The sequence below is a fragment of the Haematobia irritans genome, chromosome 1 (assembly GCF_050003625.1).
Source record: "Haematobia irritans isolate KBUSLIRL chromosome 1, ASM5000362v1, whole genome shotgun sequence".
NCBI lineage: Eukaryota > Metazoa > Arthropoda > Insecta > Diptera > Muscidae > Haematobia > Haematobia irritans.
The window spans coordinates 163645481-163663912 of NC_134397.1; the positions used below are offsets into that span (position 1 = coordinate 163645481).

The 18432-nt window shown below is 32.3% G+C and overlaps 2 protein-coding genes across 2 annotated transcripts; one reads left to right on the top strand and one right to left on the bottom strand.

The window, feature by feature from the left end:
• The first annotated feature begins 459 nt into the window (after positions 1 to 459).
• Obp83cd (Odorant-binding protein 83cd) lies at positions 460 to 1612 on the top strand. The gene is made up of 3 exons (XM_075314384.1): positions 460 to 710; positions 789 to 1109; positions 1172 to 1612. The coding sequence occupies exons 1-3, from the start codon at positions 657 to 659 to the stop codon at positions 1541 to 1543; spliced, it is 747 nt and encodes a 248-aa protein (XP_075170499.1). The 5' UTR covers positions 460 to 656; the 3' UTR covers positions 1544 to 1612.
• Positions 1613 to 6042: 4430 nt separating this feature from the next.
• Positions 6043 to 7307, bottom strand: Obp83ef (Odorant-binding protein 83ef). Its single transcript, XM_075292066.1, has 3 exons — positions 7160 to 7307; positions 6759 to 7085; positions 6043 to 6655 (listed from the first exon to the last, which is right to left on the bottom strand). Exons 1-3 carry the CDS (start codon positions 7208 to 7210, stop codon positions 6263 to 6265), a joined length of 771 nt encoding a protein of 256 aa, XP_075148181.1. The 5' UTR covers positions 7211 to 7307; the 3' UTR covers positions 6043 to 6262.
• Between the last annotated feature and the right edge of the window lie 11125 nt (positions 7308 to 18432).

The window sequence follows — 18432 nt, forward strand, 5'->3', positions numbered from 1 at the left end:
AAACGATGTCCTGTGTCGCAATACCGGTTCCTTATGGTGAGAGGTCCTTCCACTTCTACGAGATAGTTCTTCATATTATGTTTGGGGATTATTCCATATTACGATTAGATCTTCGTGCTATAGCAAAGGGTCTCCGAATGACTTTGATGTCGAGTGGAGCTTCCATCATTTTGCAATCGAATATTCAGGGACGCTCTTATGTAGAGCATCATCATTCTACACTGGCATTATTTTTCCAATGCTAAAGCTTATCTTTAGAAACTGAAATTGATGTTCAGCATGTAAATGAACTTGGCAATAGTCAATGCTATTTTTTGCCTCAATTGTTAAAGGCAAATATGTGTGAAATAGTTCCCCAAAGAGAAGGAATAGACATAGATTTGTTATCAGCGCGAAACATTGTCATATTTGTATGTATGTGCGGTGTCGCAAAGGGTAATGAAATCTTTAAATGGCGATATGTCGGCCATAATAATCTTTGAGATTTGCTTAAACGCCACCAAAATAAAAACGAAAACACAAAAAAACATCTCAAATTTAAATCTCCGAAAAAAATTGAGATCTTTGAAAATTTTTACCAGTTGGAGGAAGTATTTCTTAATGACAGCAGCATTAATCAAGTGTTGGAGCCGAACCATATTATAGCGGGTAGCATTATGAAGACGTGTCATTTAATTTGCATAACATTGGCTATTGTTCTACTAGGCAAGGTTGTTGTTTAAAAAAGTGTTGAAAAAAAAAATTAAAACAAATTTATTTATTTTTTTAATTTAAAAAAAAATTCATAGAATTTTGCTGCAGCTGATATCGATGAACATGAAGGCTATGTGATTGGCCAATGTTTGGAACGTTTTGGTGGACCAACTTTGGAGAATGCTGAACGTTTGAAACGCTTTAAGGAATGGTCCATTACCTATGAGGAAATACCATGCTTCACAAATTGTTATCTTTCCAAGATGTTTGATTTTTATAATGAAACCAATGGCTTCATCGAAGAGAAAGTGATCAAAAAATTTGGAGCTCCCGTTTACGAGGTTTGCAAGCCCAAATTGAATGAGGGAAATAATGAGTGTGAAGTTGCCTACAATGGTTTCCATTGTATGGTCAGTGTAAGTATTTTTAGCGCAGATGACCCTTTAATCCTTTCTATGACAACATATTTCTTCTTTAGCTGGAAAATGATCCTTTTGTTGTCATAGATGGTATGGACAATTTAAATATCGATGCCAAATTAGCCATGAAGGATTGCCTACATCAATTTGATCGTTATGATTGGCAACGTTTTGGTGAATATCCTCGTTTTCCCGTGGTCGAACCTATTCCGTGTTATACCCGATGCTTTGTGGAAAAACTCAAATTGTTTAATCATCGTCTACAAAAATGGAATTTTTCAGGATTAAATACTAAGCTAAGTATTCCTCTGGATAATGTCAACACCGAGCATTGTATGGCTTTGAGTAAAGCGCGTAATCGAAATAATTGTGCTTGGATGTATCGGGAGTTTACGTGTCTTGTTATGGCCACTATACCAAGTGGACATTAAGGGAAAGATTTAAGTAATAATATTGTGCAATTATTGTTAAATATACTTTGAAAACAATTCATGTCCTTATTTGCGGCGGTATGATTTTTATGATATTTTACGGTGGTGTGAATCTTAACATAATCAGGAAGGAAAGAGAATAGAATTGTCAAAGTCAAAAATCCTACAAAAACAAAACACTAAAAAGCGAGTAAGTAAAGTCGGGCGGGACCGACAATGTTAAACTCTTCAGCACAGTGTAGATCACAAATTTTGGTACCAACTCAAATCAATCAAATTTATTGGGGACAGTATAAAGCTCTAAACTGAAATATATATGTATTTAAATCTGAAGCGATTTGGACAAATTTTATTACACTTTCACAAATAATCTACAAGTAAAAATTAAATCCACACCATGTTAGTAAAAACACGTATATATGGCCGTATGTTCGGCCATGCCTAATTTTATGTACCCTCCACCATGGATTGAGTAGAAAATTCTACTACGAATTACTTGTGTTGTTGTAACACTTGCCGTTGGCAAGGTATATTAAAACTTCCTAATACCGACTTCTAAATTGTACGTTAGTCCATACGGGGTATATATTTAAAAAAAATCGATTAAATACGTATATAATTCAGTTTGACATCATTTTCTATAGAAATAAAATTTTGACAACATTTTCTATAGAAATACATAAAATTTTGACAACATTTTCTATAGAAATACATAAAATTTTGACAAAATTTTCTATAGAAATAAAATTTTGACAAAATTTTCTATAGCAATAAAATTTTGACAAAATTTTCTATAGAAATAAAATTTTGACAAAATTTTCTATAGCAATAAAATATTGACAAAATTTTCTATAGAATTTATATTTTGACAAAATTTTCTATAGAAATAAAATTTTGGCAAAAAAAAATTTGACAAAATTTTCTAGAGAAATAAAATTTTGACAAAATTTTCTATAGAAATAAAATTTTGACAACATTTTCTATAGAAATAAAATTTTGACAAAATTTTCTATAGAAATAAAATTTTGACAAAATTTTCTATAGAATTTATATTTTGACAAAATTTTCTATAGAAATAAAATTTTGACAAAATTTTATATAGAAATAAAATTTTGACAAAATTTCTATAGAAATAAAATTTTGACAAAATTTTCTATAAAAATAAAATTTTGACAAAATTTTCTATAGAAATAAAATTTTGGCAACATTTTCTATAGAAATAAAATTTTGACAACATTTTCTATAGAAATAAAATTTTGACAAAATTTTCTACAGAAATAAAATTTTGACAAAATTTTCTATAAAAATAAAATTTTAACACAATTTTCTAGAGAAATACAATTTTGACAAAATTTTCTATAGAAATACAATTTTGACAAAATTTTCTATAGAAATAAAATTTTGACAAATTTTATTTCTATAAAAATTTTGACAAATTTATTTCTATATATATATATAAAATTTTGACAAATTTATTTCTATATACCAGAATAAATTCGGGTAATTCACTCAACCCAAAGTGAAATACACTTGAACCTTCCGAAAAAGGGTTTAATAGTCGGCTACTGCCTAAACAAATTTGCAAGCATATCTCTTTTCCTTTGCCAAACTCAAATCATCGATTTGTATTTAGTTTGCTCGGTTTGTTTTTGAGCGTGCTTCCTCTATCCTCAAAAAATTGACAAAATTTTCTATAGAAATAAACTTTTGAAAAAATTTTCTATAGAAATAAAATTTTGGCAAAATTTTCTATAGGAATAAAATTTTGACAACATTTTCTATAGAAATAAAATTTTGACAAAATTTTCTACAGAAATAAAATTTTGACAAAATTTTCTATAAAAATAAAATTTTAACACAATTTTCTAGAGAAATAAAATTTTGACAAAATTTTCTATAGAAATACAATTTTGACAAAATTTTCTATAGAAATAAAATTTTGATAAATTTTATTTCTATAAAAATTTTGACAAATTTATTTCTATATATATATATATAAAATTTTGACAAATTTATTTCTATATACCAGAATAAATTCGGGTAATTCACTCAACCCAAAGTGAAATACACTTGAACCTTCCGAAAAAGGGTTTAATAGTCGGCTACTGCCTAAACAAATTTGCAAGCATATCTCTTTTCCTTTGCCAAACTCAAATCATCGATTTGTATTTAGTTGGCTCGGTTTGTTTTTGAGCGTGCTTCCTCTATCCTCAAAAAATTGACAAAATTTTCTATAGAAATAAACTTTTGAAAAAATTTTCTATAGAAATAAAATTTTGGCAAAATTTTCTATAGAAATAAAATTTTGACAACATTTTCTATAGAAATAAAATTTTGGCAACATTTTCTATAGAAATAAAATTTTGACAACATTTTCTATAGAAATAAAATTTTGACAAAATTTTCTACAGAAATAAAATTTTGACAAAATTTTCTATAGAAATACAATTTTGACAAAATTTTCTATAGAAATAAAATTTTGATAAATTTTATTTCTATAAAAATTTTGACAAATTTATTTCTATATATATATATATAAAATTTTGACAAATTTATTTCTATATACCAGAATAAATTCGGGTAATTCACTCAACCCAAAGTGAAATACACTTGAACCTTCCGAAAAAGGGTTTAATAGTCGGCTACTGCCTAAACAAATTTGCAAGCATATCTCTTTTCCTTTGCCAAACTCAAATCATCGATTTGTATTTAGTTGGCTCGGTTTGTTTTTGAGCGTGCTTCCTCTATCCTCAAAAAAATTGACAAAATTTTCTATAGAAATAAACTTTTGACAAAATTTTCTATAGAAATAAAATTTTGACAAAATTTTCTATATAAATAAACTTTTGACAAAATTTTCTATAGAAATAAAATTTTGACAAAATTTTCTATAGAAATAAAATGTTGACAAAATTTTCTATAGAAATAAAATGTTGACAAAATTTTCTATAGAAATAAAATTTTGACAAAATTTTCTATAGAAATAAAATGTTGACAAAATTTTCTATAGAAATAAAATTTTGACAAAATGTTCTATAGAAATAAAATTTTGACAAAATTTTCTATAGAAATAAAATTTGGCAAAATTTTCTATAGAAATAAACTTTTGACAAAATTTTCTATAGAAATAAAATTTCGACAAAATTTTCTATAGAATTTATATTTCGACAAAATTTTCTATAGAAATAAAATTTTGACAAAATCAACAATAATTGATTGGTATGCAAAATTCAAGCGTGGCAGTGGACGCCCGAAAGAGGTGGTTACCGACGAAAACATCAAAAAAATCCACAAAATGATTTTGAATGACCGTAAAATGAAGTTGATCGAGATAGCAGAGGCCTTAAAGATATCAAAGGAACGTTTTGATCATATCATTCATCAATATTTGGATATACGGAAGCTCTGTGCAAAATGGGTGCCGCGCGATCTCACGTTTGACCAAAAACAACAACGTGTTGATGATTCTGAGCGGTGTTTGCAGCTGTTAACTCGTAATACACCCGAGTTTTTCCGTCGATATGTGACAATGGATGAAACATGGCTCCATCACTACACTCCTGAGTCCAATCGACAGCCGGCTGAGTGGACAGCGACCGGTGAACCGTCTCCGAAGCGTGGACAGACTCAAAAGTCCGCTGCCAAAGTAATGGCCTCTGTTTTTTGGGATGCGCATGGAATAATTTTTATCGATTATCTTGAGAAGGGAAAAACCATCAACAGTGACTATTGTATGGCGTTATTGGAGCCTTTGAAGGTCGAAATCGCGGCAAAACGGCCCCATATGAAGAAGAAAAAAGTGTTGTTCCACCAAGACAACGCACCGTGCCACAAGTCATTGAGAACGATGGCAAAAATCCATGAATTGGGCTTCGAATTGCTTCCCCACCCACCGTATTCTCCAGATCTGGCCCCCAGCTACTTTTTCTTGTTCTCAGACCTCAAAAGGATGCTCGCAGGGAAAAAATTTGGCTGCAATGAAGAGGTGATCGCCGAAACTGAGGCCTATTTTGAGGCAAAACCGAAGGAGTACTACCAAAATGGTATCAACAAATTGGAAGATCGTTATAATCTTGAAGGGAGCTATGTTGAATAATAAAAACGAATTTTGACAAAAAAAAAATGTGTTTTTCTTTGTTAGACCGGGGACTTATCAGCCAACCTGTTATAGTTCCCAACAAATTTGAAGGTGTTAAGATGGTATAAAAAATGTTGGTATACATAGTGGTGAAGGGTATACATATTGGTGATATGGTCGGCCCTGCCCGACTTAAGACTTTCCTTACTTGTTAAAACTTTTTTTTTAGCATCAACGCTTCAGTTCTGGTGAAAATCGAAGTTGTAAATTTCCAGCTGATTTTTTCAAATTTGACAAGCCTTTTTTTTAAATTTGAAAAAAGGTATTGTTTAATACATATTTATAATATTCCCTTCAAAACAATATATGGTCGTAGCTCAACATATAATGGATTCCAACCGACTTTAAAAAAACACATACATACATATTAAAATTTTAATTGTACATTACTTGATATGTGTATAAATGAGTTCTACAATCTAATTTATATGAAATGTCAATGAATGCTGGTCCACCAGTCATCCAAATGATGGATACATTTTCGCCAATACTGTGCTTGCTGCAAAAAAAGGAAACAGAACGTCCATACAAAATTTTCCTCGGCTGCTCTCTTTAAAATTTTCAATACAGAGGCCATTCAATTATTTGTCCTTGCTTTCATGGGCTAACGTACGCAATGCTCGTCGATAGGCCACCGAACCATTTGTGTTGTAATTCAAACGTTCCCAGCAATTATACTCATCATACATCCAGGCACAAGTGTCCATCGTTTTGCGTTTCTCATCACTTATGCGACAAATGGAAATATTCACTGTTTCATCTCGAATGGGTCCAAAAGCTTTTAGCCAATTTTTAACGATCCACTGATAATTGGCATCGTATAATTGAGCCTTATTGGCGAAACAGTTGAAAAGGCATGGAATGCGTTCACCGGCCGGAAAATGATAGTATTCCAGTAATTGTGACATACTGGTGGCTTTCTCTTTGACGCATGTCAGTAGGTGGGAATAGGTAACTAAAACATTTAATTCAGCCTTATGGAAAACGGATGGGGGGGGGGGGGGGGGAGAAAGAGAAGAAATATTCCATGTTACTTAGTGTATCCGAAGCACTGATGGATATTTGCCACTCACTTACCTGTTTCAAACACTTTAAGCCTTTGAAGGCAAATGTGCAAACATTATTAAAGTCTCGATTGAACTCGTAACGGCAATAATTGTACAAATTTGCACCCAAATCGTCGACAATCTTTTGCTTATTCCAACGATGGCGTTCTATGTCGAACCAACCTTTTTCCGCTGCCACACATCGGGCAAAACATGGTATCTCCTCTTCAGTCCAATTGGCATAATTACTGAATTTCTTTAATAAACGCTCAGTCCCAGTTTCATTATGATGGCTAATATCCTCCAGGCATTGACGCAGAATTCCACTGTTTACATCATTTTCTTTATCGCAGGATATCTGGAAATACGTAGATTAATATCAACATTGTAATCTATGGCATAAAAACAAAAATTCTCTTTTTTCCCACTTACTTGTTGTACTAAAATGCTGATGGCCACGAGAAATATGGAAATAGAGATCATTGTTGGAAATTCTTGTTTTCCTTGGCAATGTTCCGCCAGAACTGTGAGCTGCTGTGTTTTTGTTGAGAAGCGTACTCCATGATGATGATACGATGTTCGTTGGTTGGTTGCATTTGTAGTGCGTTGATGGTCTTATCAGTTTCAGAACACTCATAGGCCGTATGCCTAGAAGCATAATCGTGAACAAGAGAGAAATTGTAGGTTAAGGGTTATCATTGCCATGCTATTGTGATGCATTGGCAATAGCGAGAGAACGAGTGAGAGAGAGAGAGGGAGAAAGAGAGAGTAAATGTTTGAGCAATCATTATTATCGATAGAGCTGATTTTTTTTTTTTGCTATTCCACACCACAAGAGTCACTGACTGCATCCATGAGGGACTAGGTCAATTATTTAATTTCAAAATATTTAAAAACATTGTTGCAATGACCAATATGCAGTCACTTAACCTAAATTTATTAAAATTTGTACAAATTATTAAATTAATCAAGTAAGAAGATCTATGGTGGAATAGCACAGTGGTTCCAAATCGCATTTTTATACCCACCACCATAAAAGCGTCGCCAAAAAGTTTTTGGATCCGGAAGTGTGCAAAATTTACCCAGAAGTGACGAATTTAACATGGCAGCAGCCGTTGCACTGAATTTGCATTACTTTTTAAGGTGTGATGCGAATCCAGTGTTTTGGATGTGAATTAAGAAATTTTGTGATATTTTGACAAATACATATTTTTTAAATTTTTTATGATTTTTAAAGGGTGATACGGTCAAAATTTGGTCAATATAAACTTGACGTATTTCTTTCAATTTTCCATTTAAAAAACCTGAACACCCCTCATTTTGAAGGTGTGTGTGTGTGTAGAATGTTGCTCCTATTTTGATTTTGGAATTCACTCTTCAGTTGTCAAAATGCCGTCCAAGCAAGAAGAGCAGCGTATCAAAATTTTGATACGCGAGCTACTCGCACGCAAAGCTGGCAAAATCGCTAAAAGTTGCCAAATCAACCGTTACAAATGTAATGGGGAACGTTTGTCGACAGCCAGGAAGTCTGGATCGGGGGGAAATCGAAAACCGGAAGCCGCTGAGACGACAAAGTGAGTTGCCGGTAGTTTCAAGCGAAACCCTAACCTCTCTCACCGAGATGCCGCAAATAAGCTGGGTGTATCGTCTACAACCGTGCATCGAGCCAAAAAACGAGCCGGACTATCGACTTACAAGTAGGTAGTGACTCCAAATCGCGATGATAAACAAAATACGACGGCCAAAGCGCGATCCCGGAGGCTGTACACGACGATGCTGACGAAGTTTGACTACGTGGTAATGGACGACGAAACCTACGTCAAAGCCGACTACAAGCAGCTTCCGGGACAGGAGTTTTATACGGCAAAAGGAAGGGGAAAGGTAGCAGATATTTTCAAGCACATAGAACTGTCAAAGTTCGCAAAGAAATATCTGGTTTGGCAAGCCATCTGTACCTGTGGCTTGAAAAGCAGCATTTTCATAGCTTCCGGGACTGTCAACCAAGAAATTTACGTGAAAGAGTGTTTGAATAAACGTCTGCTGCCTTTCCTGAAGAAACACGGTTGTTCCGTACTGTTTTGGCATCTTGCCATTACGGTAAAAAGACCATGGAGTGGTACGCCGCCAACAACGTGCATGTGGTTCCCAAGGACAAGAACCCTCCCAACACGCCAGAGCTCCGCCCAATTGAGAAATACTGGGCTAATGTCAAGCGGAACCTAAAGAAGACCAAAAAACTGCTAAGGACGAGCAGCAGTTCAAGGCAAACTGGCTTTCTGCGGCGAAGAAGGTGGACAAGGTGGCTGTACAAAATCTGATGGCAGGTGTCAAGCGTGAGGCCGGCAATTCGGATTTGGAAAAGCGAAAGCCTAACTGAATATTTTTCCTGAATTTTGTACTAATTGAACTTGAGAAAGAAATTTAATTTGATTTTTAAAATAAACGATTTCACCGATTTACACGCGTTTTCCCTTGACCAAATTTTGACAGTATCACCCTTTAATGCATTACAACGCATGTTTGACATCAAACATTTTCAAAAATTTGCAATTTTTGTAAAAAGGGTTTATCATTTTTTTTCGGCAAAATTTAAAAAATTTGCATTATTTTTTAATTCTTAATATGTTTTTAACTTATTTGAAACAATAAAATTTTAAATTTCCCATTAAAAATATGAAAAAAGCGAAAAATTTACTCAAATGAACTTCCTGTGCAGTTAAAAACAAGAACATTTTTGGAGGTGCTTTCAAAGTTGTGCCTTTAGAAGAACTTCCAAATTTTTAGGAAGAACTTCCAATTTTTTTTTGTGATTTTGTTGGGTTACAAACTCCACCTTAAACGATTGTTAGTCAAAGGCATCTTGTCAACACGTCTCACTCTAGGTTTTTCTTATAATTTTTTATTTAAATTTTATATCGGATCTATAGATAGAGTATGTTAGGCGTACGCTTTTTACACCCAATGAAAAAAAAATACTTTCCTCAGGAACGAAATTTTAAACAAGTAAGGAAAGTGTAAAGTCGGGCGGGGCCGACTATATTATATCCTGCACCACTTTGTAGATATAAATTTTCGATACCATATCACATCCGTCAAATGTGTTGTGGGCTGTATATAAAGGTTTGTCACAAATACATACATTTAAATAACACTCGATCTGGACAGAATTTGATAGACTTCTACAAAATCTATAGACTAAAAATTTAAGTCGGCTAATGCACTAGGGTGGAACACAATGTTAGTAAATAAATATGGGAAACATTTTAATCTGAAGCAATTTTAAGGAAACTTCGCAAAAGTTTATTTATTATTTATCGCTCGATATATATGTTTTAGAAGTTTAGGAAAATTAGAGTCATTTTTACAACTTTTCGACTAAGCAGTGGATTTTACAAGGGAAATGTTGGTATTTTGACCATTTTTGTCGAAATCAGAAAAACATATATATGGGAGCTATATCTAAATCTGAACCGATTACAACCAAATTTGGTACGCATAGTTACAATGATAATTCTACTCGTTGTGCAAAATTTCAACTAAATCGGATCAAAAAATTGGCCTCTGTGGTCATATGAGTGTAAATCGGGCGAAAGCTATATATGGGAGATATATCTAATTCTGAACCGATTTCAACCAAATTTGGCACGCATAGCTACAATGCTAATTCTACTCCCTGTGCAAAATTTCAACTAAATCAGAGCAAAAAATTGGCCTCTGTGATCATATGAGTGTGAAGCGGGCAAAAGCTATATATGGGAGCTATATCTAAATCTGAACCGACTTCAACCAAATTTGGCACGCATAGCTACAATGCTAATTCTACTCCCTGTGCAAAATTTCAACCAAATTGGGGTAAAACTCTGGCTTCTGCGACCGTATTAGTCCATATCGGGCGAAAGATATATATGGGAGCTATATCTAAATCTGACCCGATTTCATTAAAATTAGGCATATAGTCATTAGCGTAGCTAGACAATTTTCCTAGGGGGGGGGGGGGGGCTACAGCCCCCCTAGCTAAAAATTTATATTTCATTTATTTATATTTCAATTAATGTTTTCTTTCATAACAAGTATATACGGCCGTAAGTTCGGCCAGGCCGAAGCTTATGTACCCTCCATCATGGATTGCGTAGAAACTTCTTCTAAACACTGCCACCCACAATCGAATTACTTAAGTTGCGGTAACGCTTGCCGATGGCAAGGTATCTTAAAACCTCCTAACACCATCTTCTAAATTGTATGTAAGTCCATACGTGGTATATATTAAATCAAAAAAAAAAAGATCGATCCAATACGTATATAATTCAGTTTGACAAAGTAGACATAAAATTTTGACAAAATTTTCTACAGAAATAAAATTTTAACAAAATTTTCTATAGAAATAAACTTTTGACAAAATTTTCTATAGAAATAAAATCTTGGTAGATTATTTTTGGCTCGAGTGGCAACCATAATCATGGAACCGAATAAAATTTGAACAAAATTTTCTATAGAAATAAAATTTTGACAATGATGAAAATTTTATTATGAACCGAATAAAATTTTAACAAAATTTTCTCTAGAAATAAAATTTTGACAAAATTTTCTATAGAAATAAAATTTTGGTAGATTATTTTTGGCTCTAGTGGCAACCATGATTATGAACCGATATGGACCAATTTTTGTGTGATTGGACCAATTTTGGTATGGTTGTTAGCGACCATATACTAACACCACTTTCCTAATTTGAACCGCATCGGATGAATTCTGTTCCTCCAAGAGGCTCCGGAGGTCAAATCTGGAGAACGTTTTATATCGGGGCTATATATAATTATGGACCGATATGGACCAATTTTTGCATGGTTGTTAGAGACCATATACCAACACCATGTACCAAATTTCAGCCGGATCGGATGAAATATGCTTCTCTTAGAGGCTCCACAAGCCAAATCTGGGGATCGGTTTATATGGGGGCTATATATAATTATGGACCGATATGGACCAATTTTTGCATGGTTGCTAGAGACCATATACCAATACCATGTACCAAATTCCAGCCGGATCGGATGAAATTTGCTTCTCTTAGAGGCTCCGCAACCCAAATCTGGGGATCGGTTTATATGTGCGCTATATATACTTATGGACCGATGTGGACCAATTTTTGCACGGTTGCTAGAGACCATATACCAACACAATGTACCAAATTTCAGCCGGATCGGATGAAATATGCTTCTCTTAGAGGCTCCACAAGCCAAATCTGGGGATCGGTTTATATGGGGGCTATATATAATTATGGACCGATATGGACCAATTTTTGCATGGTTGTTAGAGACCATATACCAACACCATGTACCAATTTTCAGCCGGATCGGATGAAATTTGCTTCTCTTTGAGGCTCCGCAAGCCAAATCTGGGGATCGGTTTATATGGGGGCTATATATAATTATGGACCGATGTCGACCAATTTTTGCTTGATTGTTAGAGACCATATACTAACATCATGTACCAAATTTCAGCCGGATCGGATTAAATATGCTTCTGTTAGAGGCTCCACAAGCCAAATCTGGGGATCGGTTTATATGGGGGCTATATATAATTATGGACCGATATGGACCAATTTTTGCATGGTTATTAGAGACCATATACCAACACCATGTACCAAATTTCAGCCAGATCGGATGAACTATGCTTCTCTTAGAGGCTCCACAAGCCAAATCTGAGGGTCCCTTTATATGGGGGCTATACGTAAAAGTGGACCGATATGGCCCATTTTCAATACCATACGACCTACATCGATAACAACTACTTGTGCCAAGTTTCAAGTCGATAGCTTGTTTCGTTCGGAAGTTAGCGTGATTTCAACAGACGGACGGACGGACGGACGGACGGACGGACATGCTTAGATCGACTCAGAATTTCACCACGACCCAGAATATATATACTTTATGGGGTCTTAGAGCAATATTTCGATGTGTTACAAACGGAATGACAAAGTTAATATACCCCCATCCTATGATGGAGGGTATAAAAATGAATAAAAAAATTAGACATCAAAATAACTCGAAAATTTATTTATAATAAAGCAACTAAAAGTAGTTCCACACATTTTCCAGCAAACAAATTTGGAAGTTCTTCCACAACTTTACACATAACTTTAAAAGCACTTCCAGAAGATGTACTCTCAATAATGTTCTTTATTTTAACTACTCAGGAAGTTCTTTAAGTTCAATTTTTTATAACTTGATTTTTTCATACTTTTAAAGGGAAATTTTAACTTTTTTTGTTTTAAATATTTTAAAAACCGGGTAAGAATTCATAAAATGGTACAAATAGTTTATATTTTGTCGAAAAAAATTCTAAATCCAATCTGAAAATCTGGTGAATTTTTGAAAATATTTGAGATCAAACGTTTCCGACAAGCATTAGAATCAATTAAAAATTATAAAATTTATTTATTTGACAAAATATAACAGAATTTTTTAATTTACATTCAAAACATTGAATTCGGATCACACCTAAAGAAGTGATGCAAATTCAGTGCAACGGCTTTTGAAATGGAGGACTTCCGTCCTACGACAAGCCCATGTTAAATTCATCGCTTCTTCGCCAATTTTGCACCACTTCCGGATCCAAAAAGATCATTTTTATTATTTTTTTGCGACGCTTTTTTGGCTGGGATTGTTTATTTTTTATAAAAATGGAAAATCGTAAATATGTTTTCAAATTCTGGGGGGGGCTAAAATTTTTCTGGGGGGGTCTAAGCCCCCTCCCCAGAGGCCTTCCTACGCTTATGCATATAGTACTAATTGTTCTTCTTGTACAAAATTTTATGCAAATTAGGGTAAAACTCTGGCTTCTGGGGCCATATAAGTCCATATCGGGCGAAATATATCTAAATCTTAACCGATTTCTTCAAAAATCAATAGGCATCTATTCTAAGCCAAAACACATACTTGTGCCAGATTTGAAGTCGATTGGACTAAAACTGCGACCTAGATTTTGATTACAAAAATGTGTTCACGGACAGACGGACATCGCTATATCGACTCAAGAGCCCACCCTGAACAGTTTTGTCAAAGACACCATGTATCTATCTCGTCTCCTTCTGGGTGTTGCAAACATATGCACTAACTTATAATACCCTGTTCCACAGTGTGGCGCAGGGTATAACAAACGAAATTCCCTTTTCTTTTAAAGTATTTTCTTGTAGAGCAGATAAACCCGATTTACGATAAATTATTCAACGATTGTTACTAAACTACTTTATTTGCATCTAAAGAAAACTTTGTATCGTCAAAAGAAAACTTTGTTCGTCTGAAAATTCGTTTCTCAGGAAAGAAACTCTTCTTTCAGTAGATCATATTAGCAATGGTCAATTTCACTTGGATTAAAAATTATTATTGTTTTATTTTGATTTGATCGTTTAACACTCAACTTAATTACTTTACTAACTAACATTGCTGTATAAAAATTAAATTTCTTATAAAGATTAATAACTACAAAATAGACCTCGATTACGTTCATTCACATCTTTCCACCGCCATGGTGGTAGGCGAATGGAAGTTGATTTAATTTGGCTGTTGGCTGGTCTACCCAATGTCTACGGATGAATGCCAGTCACTGCAAATTGCGCTAAAATATGAACTCTGCGTGAGAAAAAATTATTTTACTTCTTTCTTTTTTGTTGTTTTCGTTGTTTTTTTTCAGTATTTTGTAATGACCTTGGATGTGTTTCTTGCATGATGAAAATATTAAAAAAAAAAACAACTTGTGTATTATATTATGTTTAAATCAGGTTTATTTCTCCCATGAGTGTATTTTTCACATTTTTTGCTTTCATTGCAACGACACGAAATGAAGGTGTAACATGAACTACATTGCAGGCAAACAAACATTCATGTTTTAGATAGTAGAAAAATTGTAATAATAATTAGCAGACAATATAAAATATTTTCATAAATTCAAGGCCTTTGTCTTATATATAAATAAATTAATAAACAATATAAAATTAATCTAATATAGAAAACTAGAGATTTTAAGCTTTCAATGTAGTCCCAAAAATCAATATTCAAAATAAATTCTACACAACAACTAATGCTAAATTAACTTATGTTTTGAAAAAAATATTTATTTTTTGATTGATTTTTTAAGAAATTTTCCCCAGCCCAATGAAATTTTCTTTATTTCAAGTATGATTTAAAAATTGTATGAATTAAACGTGGGCATATATTTCAATAGAAAATAGAAGCCAATTTTCGTACACTTCTTAAAACTAGTAAGACTGAACTACGTCGTGGTTTACATGGTACTGATTTGGCGCCAATGACTTTTTTCTTATCTTTTAGTTCAGTTTTGTTTTTATGAGAAGAAAAAATAACATAAATGATAGTTCAAATTTCAGTAAATTTTCACTATTTTAATAATGCATTATGGAAATCTCAAAAAATGGAATACAATTTAGTTAAATTTTTTGCACGAGGTAGTTCACTCTTCCCATAAAACGATTTACTTTTTTCTGTGTATGTCAAAATTTTACTTCTATAGAAAATTTTGTCAAAATTTTATTTCTATAGAAAATTTTGTCAAAATTTTATTTCTATAGAAAATTTTGTCAAAATTTTATTTCTATAGCAAATTTTGTCAAAATTTTATTTCTATAGAAAATTTTCTCAAAATTTTATTTCTATAGAAAATTCTCTCAAAATTTTATTTCTAAGAAAAGGTTCTCAAAACTTTATTTCTGTAGAAAAGTTTGTTAAAATTTTAGTTCATTAGAAAATTTCGTCCAAATTTTAGTTCTATAGAACATTTTGTCAAAATTTAATTTCTTTAGGAAATTTTCCCAAAATTTCATTTCTATAAAAAAAAATTTTGCCAAACTTTTATTGCTATAGAAAATTTGTCAATCTTTTATTTCTATAGAAAATTATCGCAAAATTTTATTTCTATTACAATGTTTACAAAATGCTGCAATTAGAGGATGCTGATGAGGAATGTGGTAAATACCGAAACGTGCCTCCATCCAACCATCTTGCAGTCTATAGGGCTTTGTCCAAATAAATTTGACAAACATTCTTTTCCTCTGTTGGTTCAGCTACACTTGTAGTTTAGCCAATGCATGGTTTTAATCTGACATCAAAAACAACAATAATAAAATGTTCTTCCTATAATTTTGTGTCTATAAAATTTTTTTAATGTTTATTTCTGTACAATATTTCTATAGAAAATTTTTGCAAAATTTTATTTTTCCATTTGGAGCAAATTTAAAAATTAATAATTTTTTGGCCCAATTGTGGTCCGATCGGCCAAAAAAATCCTGCACACGACCATTTTATTTTTCCATTTGGACCAAATTTAAAAATTAATAATTTTTTGGCCCAATTTTGGTCCGATCGGACCAATATGGCAACCCTGCACACGACCATCGTTTACTCTTTGCTGTCCACTCTACGGGAATTTGTTCGGATCAAAAGTAAAGACTTTTTGTGATAAACGTAGACGCATCTACAGGATGATTTTTTATATCTGGACAATTTCATCTTCCATCATATCTTTCTTAGTTCTAAGTGGTTTATTTACTGCTCGGCCGTTTTTCTGCGGGTCCTTCGATATTACAAAATTTTCCTTTCGTCCAGAGGGAAAATTGAACCGAATAGCTATAGCCACAATTCGGCACAGATTCATCTTTTGTCTGCACGCAGGCCGACTCCAAACACGGTTGCCACTCGAGCCCAAAATAAAATGCCAAAATTTGAAAAAAAAAAAAACCAAACAAACTACAAAACAAAAAATTTATTTTGCAAAATTTTATGTCTATAGAAAATTTTGTCAAAATTTTAGTTCTATAGAAAATTTTGTTAAAATTTTATTTCTATAGAAATATTGTCAAAAATTTACTTCTATAGAAAATTGTGTCACAATTTTATTACTAAATTACATTTTATCAATTTTTTTTTGTCAAAATTTAATTTCTATAGAAAATTTTGTCAAAACTTTATTTCTAAATAAATTTTTGTCAAAATTTAATTTCTATAGAAAATTTTGTCAAAACTTTATTTCTAAATAAATTTTTGTCAAAATTTAATTTCTATAGAACATTTTGTCAAAACTTTATTTCTAAAGAAAATTTTGTCAAAATTTTATTTCTATAGAAAATTTTGTCAAAATTTTATTTCTATAGAAAACTTTGTCAAAATTTTTTTCTATAGAAAATTTTGTCAAAATTGTATTTCTATAGAACATTTTGTCAAAATTTTATTACTATAGAAAATTTGGTCACAATATTATTACTATACAAAATTTTGTCAAGATTTTATTTCTATAGAAAAATTTTCCAAATTTTATTTCTATAGAAAATTTTGTCAAAATTTTGTAAAAATTTTATTTCTATAGAAAATTTTGTCAAGATTTAGTGCTATAGAAAGTTTTGTCAAAATTTTATTTCTATAGAAAATTTTGTCAAAATTTTATTTCTGTAGAATATTTTGTCAAAATTTTATTTCTATAGAAAACTTTGTCAACATTTTTTTTCTATAGAAAATTTTGTCAAAATTGTATTTCTATAGAACATTTTGTCAAAATTGTATTTCTATAGAACATTTTGTCAAAATGTTATTACTATACAAAATTTTGTCAAGATTTTATTTCTATAGAAAATTTTTCCAAATTTTATTTCTATAAAAATTTTGTAAAAATGTTATTACTATACAAAATTTTATGAAGAAATAGAAAATTTTGTTAAAATATAGTGATATACATCCGATCGGGTTGAAATTGGTTACGCGGTAACAAACATATGGTATAAACTGATTGCGAGATTTGTATTCCTCTCGGAGATTTCCTCCAACATCCACATGCAAAGAAAAAAAAAAACGTTTGGAAAACGAGTAGAGTTTTTTTGAAATGCTTCGAAAATTTTAAACTTTTATCACCAAAAAAATTAGTTTGTTACAAAATTTTTATTTTTTCAATAAAAAAAGTTATTTTTGAACCAAGTCCATTTCGTTTTTTATCAAACACTGTTCTTTTCTGACTTTAGGTCTTTAATAAGATACATTTTACAGTTCAAAATATAATATAGTACAATGTAATGTTGAACATTTTTTTCGGAATCTTCCGAACATATCTGGAATATATGTAAAAAAAAAAAAAAAAAAAAAAACTTTGGTCGAAGCAGGGATCGAACCCACGACCCTTGGCATGCAAGTCGGACGTAGCAACCACTGCTCCACGGTGCCAAACTAAATGTTTGTTTCTGTTAAATAAACTTTGTTTATTCGGTTCGTTGGTATTACAGGAAAAGGTGTTAAGAACTAAAAAACCTTGTGGATGTGAGAAAGATGTGAGGGAAAATGCAATTAGCAAGAAAACAATATTTTTATACCCTCCATCATAGGATGGGGGTATATTAACTTTGTCATTCCGTTTGTAACACATCGAAATATTGCTCTAAGACCCCATAAAGTATATATATTCTGGGTCGTGGTGATCTAAGCATGTCCGTCCGTCCGTCCGTCTGTTGAAATCACGCTAACTTCCAAACGAAACAAGCTATCGACTTGAAACTTGGCACAAGTAGTTGCTATCGATGTAGGTCGGATGGTATTGAAAATGGGCCATATCGGTCCACTTTTACGTATAGCCCCCATATAAAGGGACCCTCAGATTTGGCTTGTGGAGCCTCTAACAGAAGCATATTTCATCCGACCCGGCAGAAATTTGGTACA

Coding starts and splice junctions, on each gene's coding strand:
- Obp83cd (XM_075314384.1), top strand. CDS start 657: ATGAAGACGTGTCATTTAATTTGCATAACATTGGCTATTGTTCTACTA. Junction 711..788: donor CTATTGTTCTACTAGGCAAG/GTTGTTGTTTAA, acceptor AAAAATTCATAG/AATTTTGCTGCAGCTGATAT. Junction 1,110..1,171: donor GTTTCCATTGTATGGTCAGT/GTAAGTATTTTT, acceptor TTTCTTCTTTAG/CTGGAAAATGATCCTTTTGT.
- Obp83ef (XM_075292066.1), bottom strand. CDS start 7,210: ATGATCTCTATTTCCATATTTCTCGTGGCCATCAGCATTTTAGTACAA. Junction 7,086..7,159: donor TCAGCATTTTAGTACAACAA/GTAAGTGGGAAA, acceptor ACGTATTTCCAG/ATATCCTGCGATAAAGAAAA. Junction 6,656..6,758: donor GCTTAAAGTGTTTGAAACAG/GTAAGTGAGTGG, acceptor GTTTTCCATAAG/GCTGAATTAAATGTTTTAGT.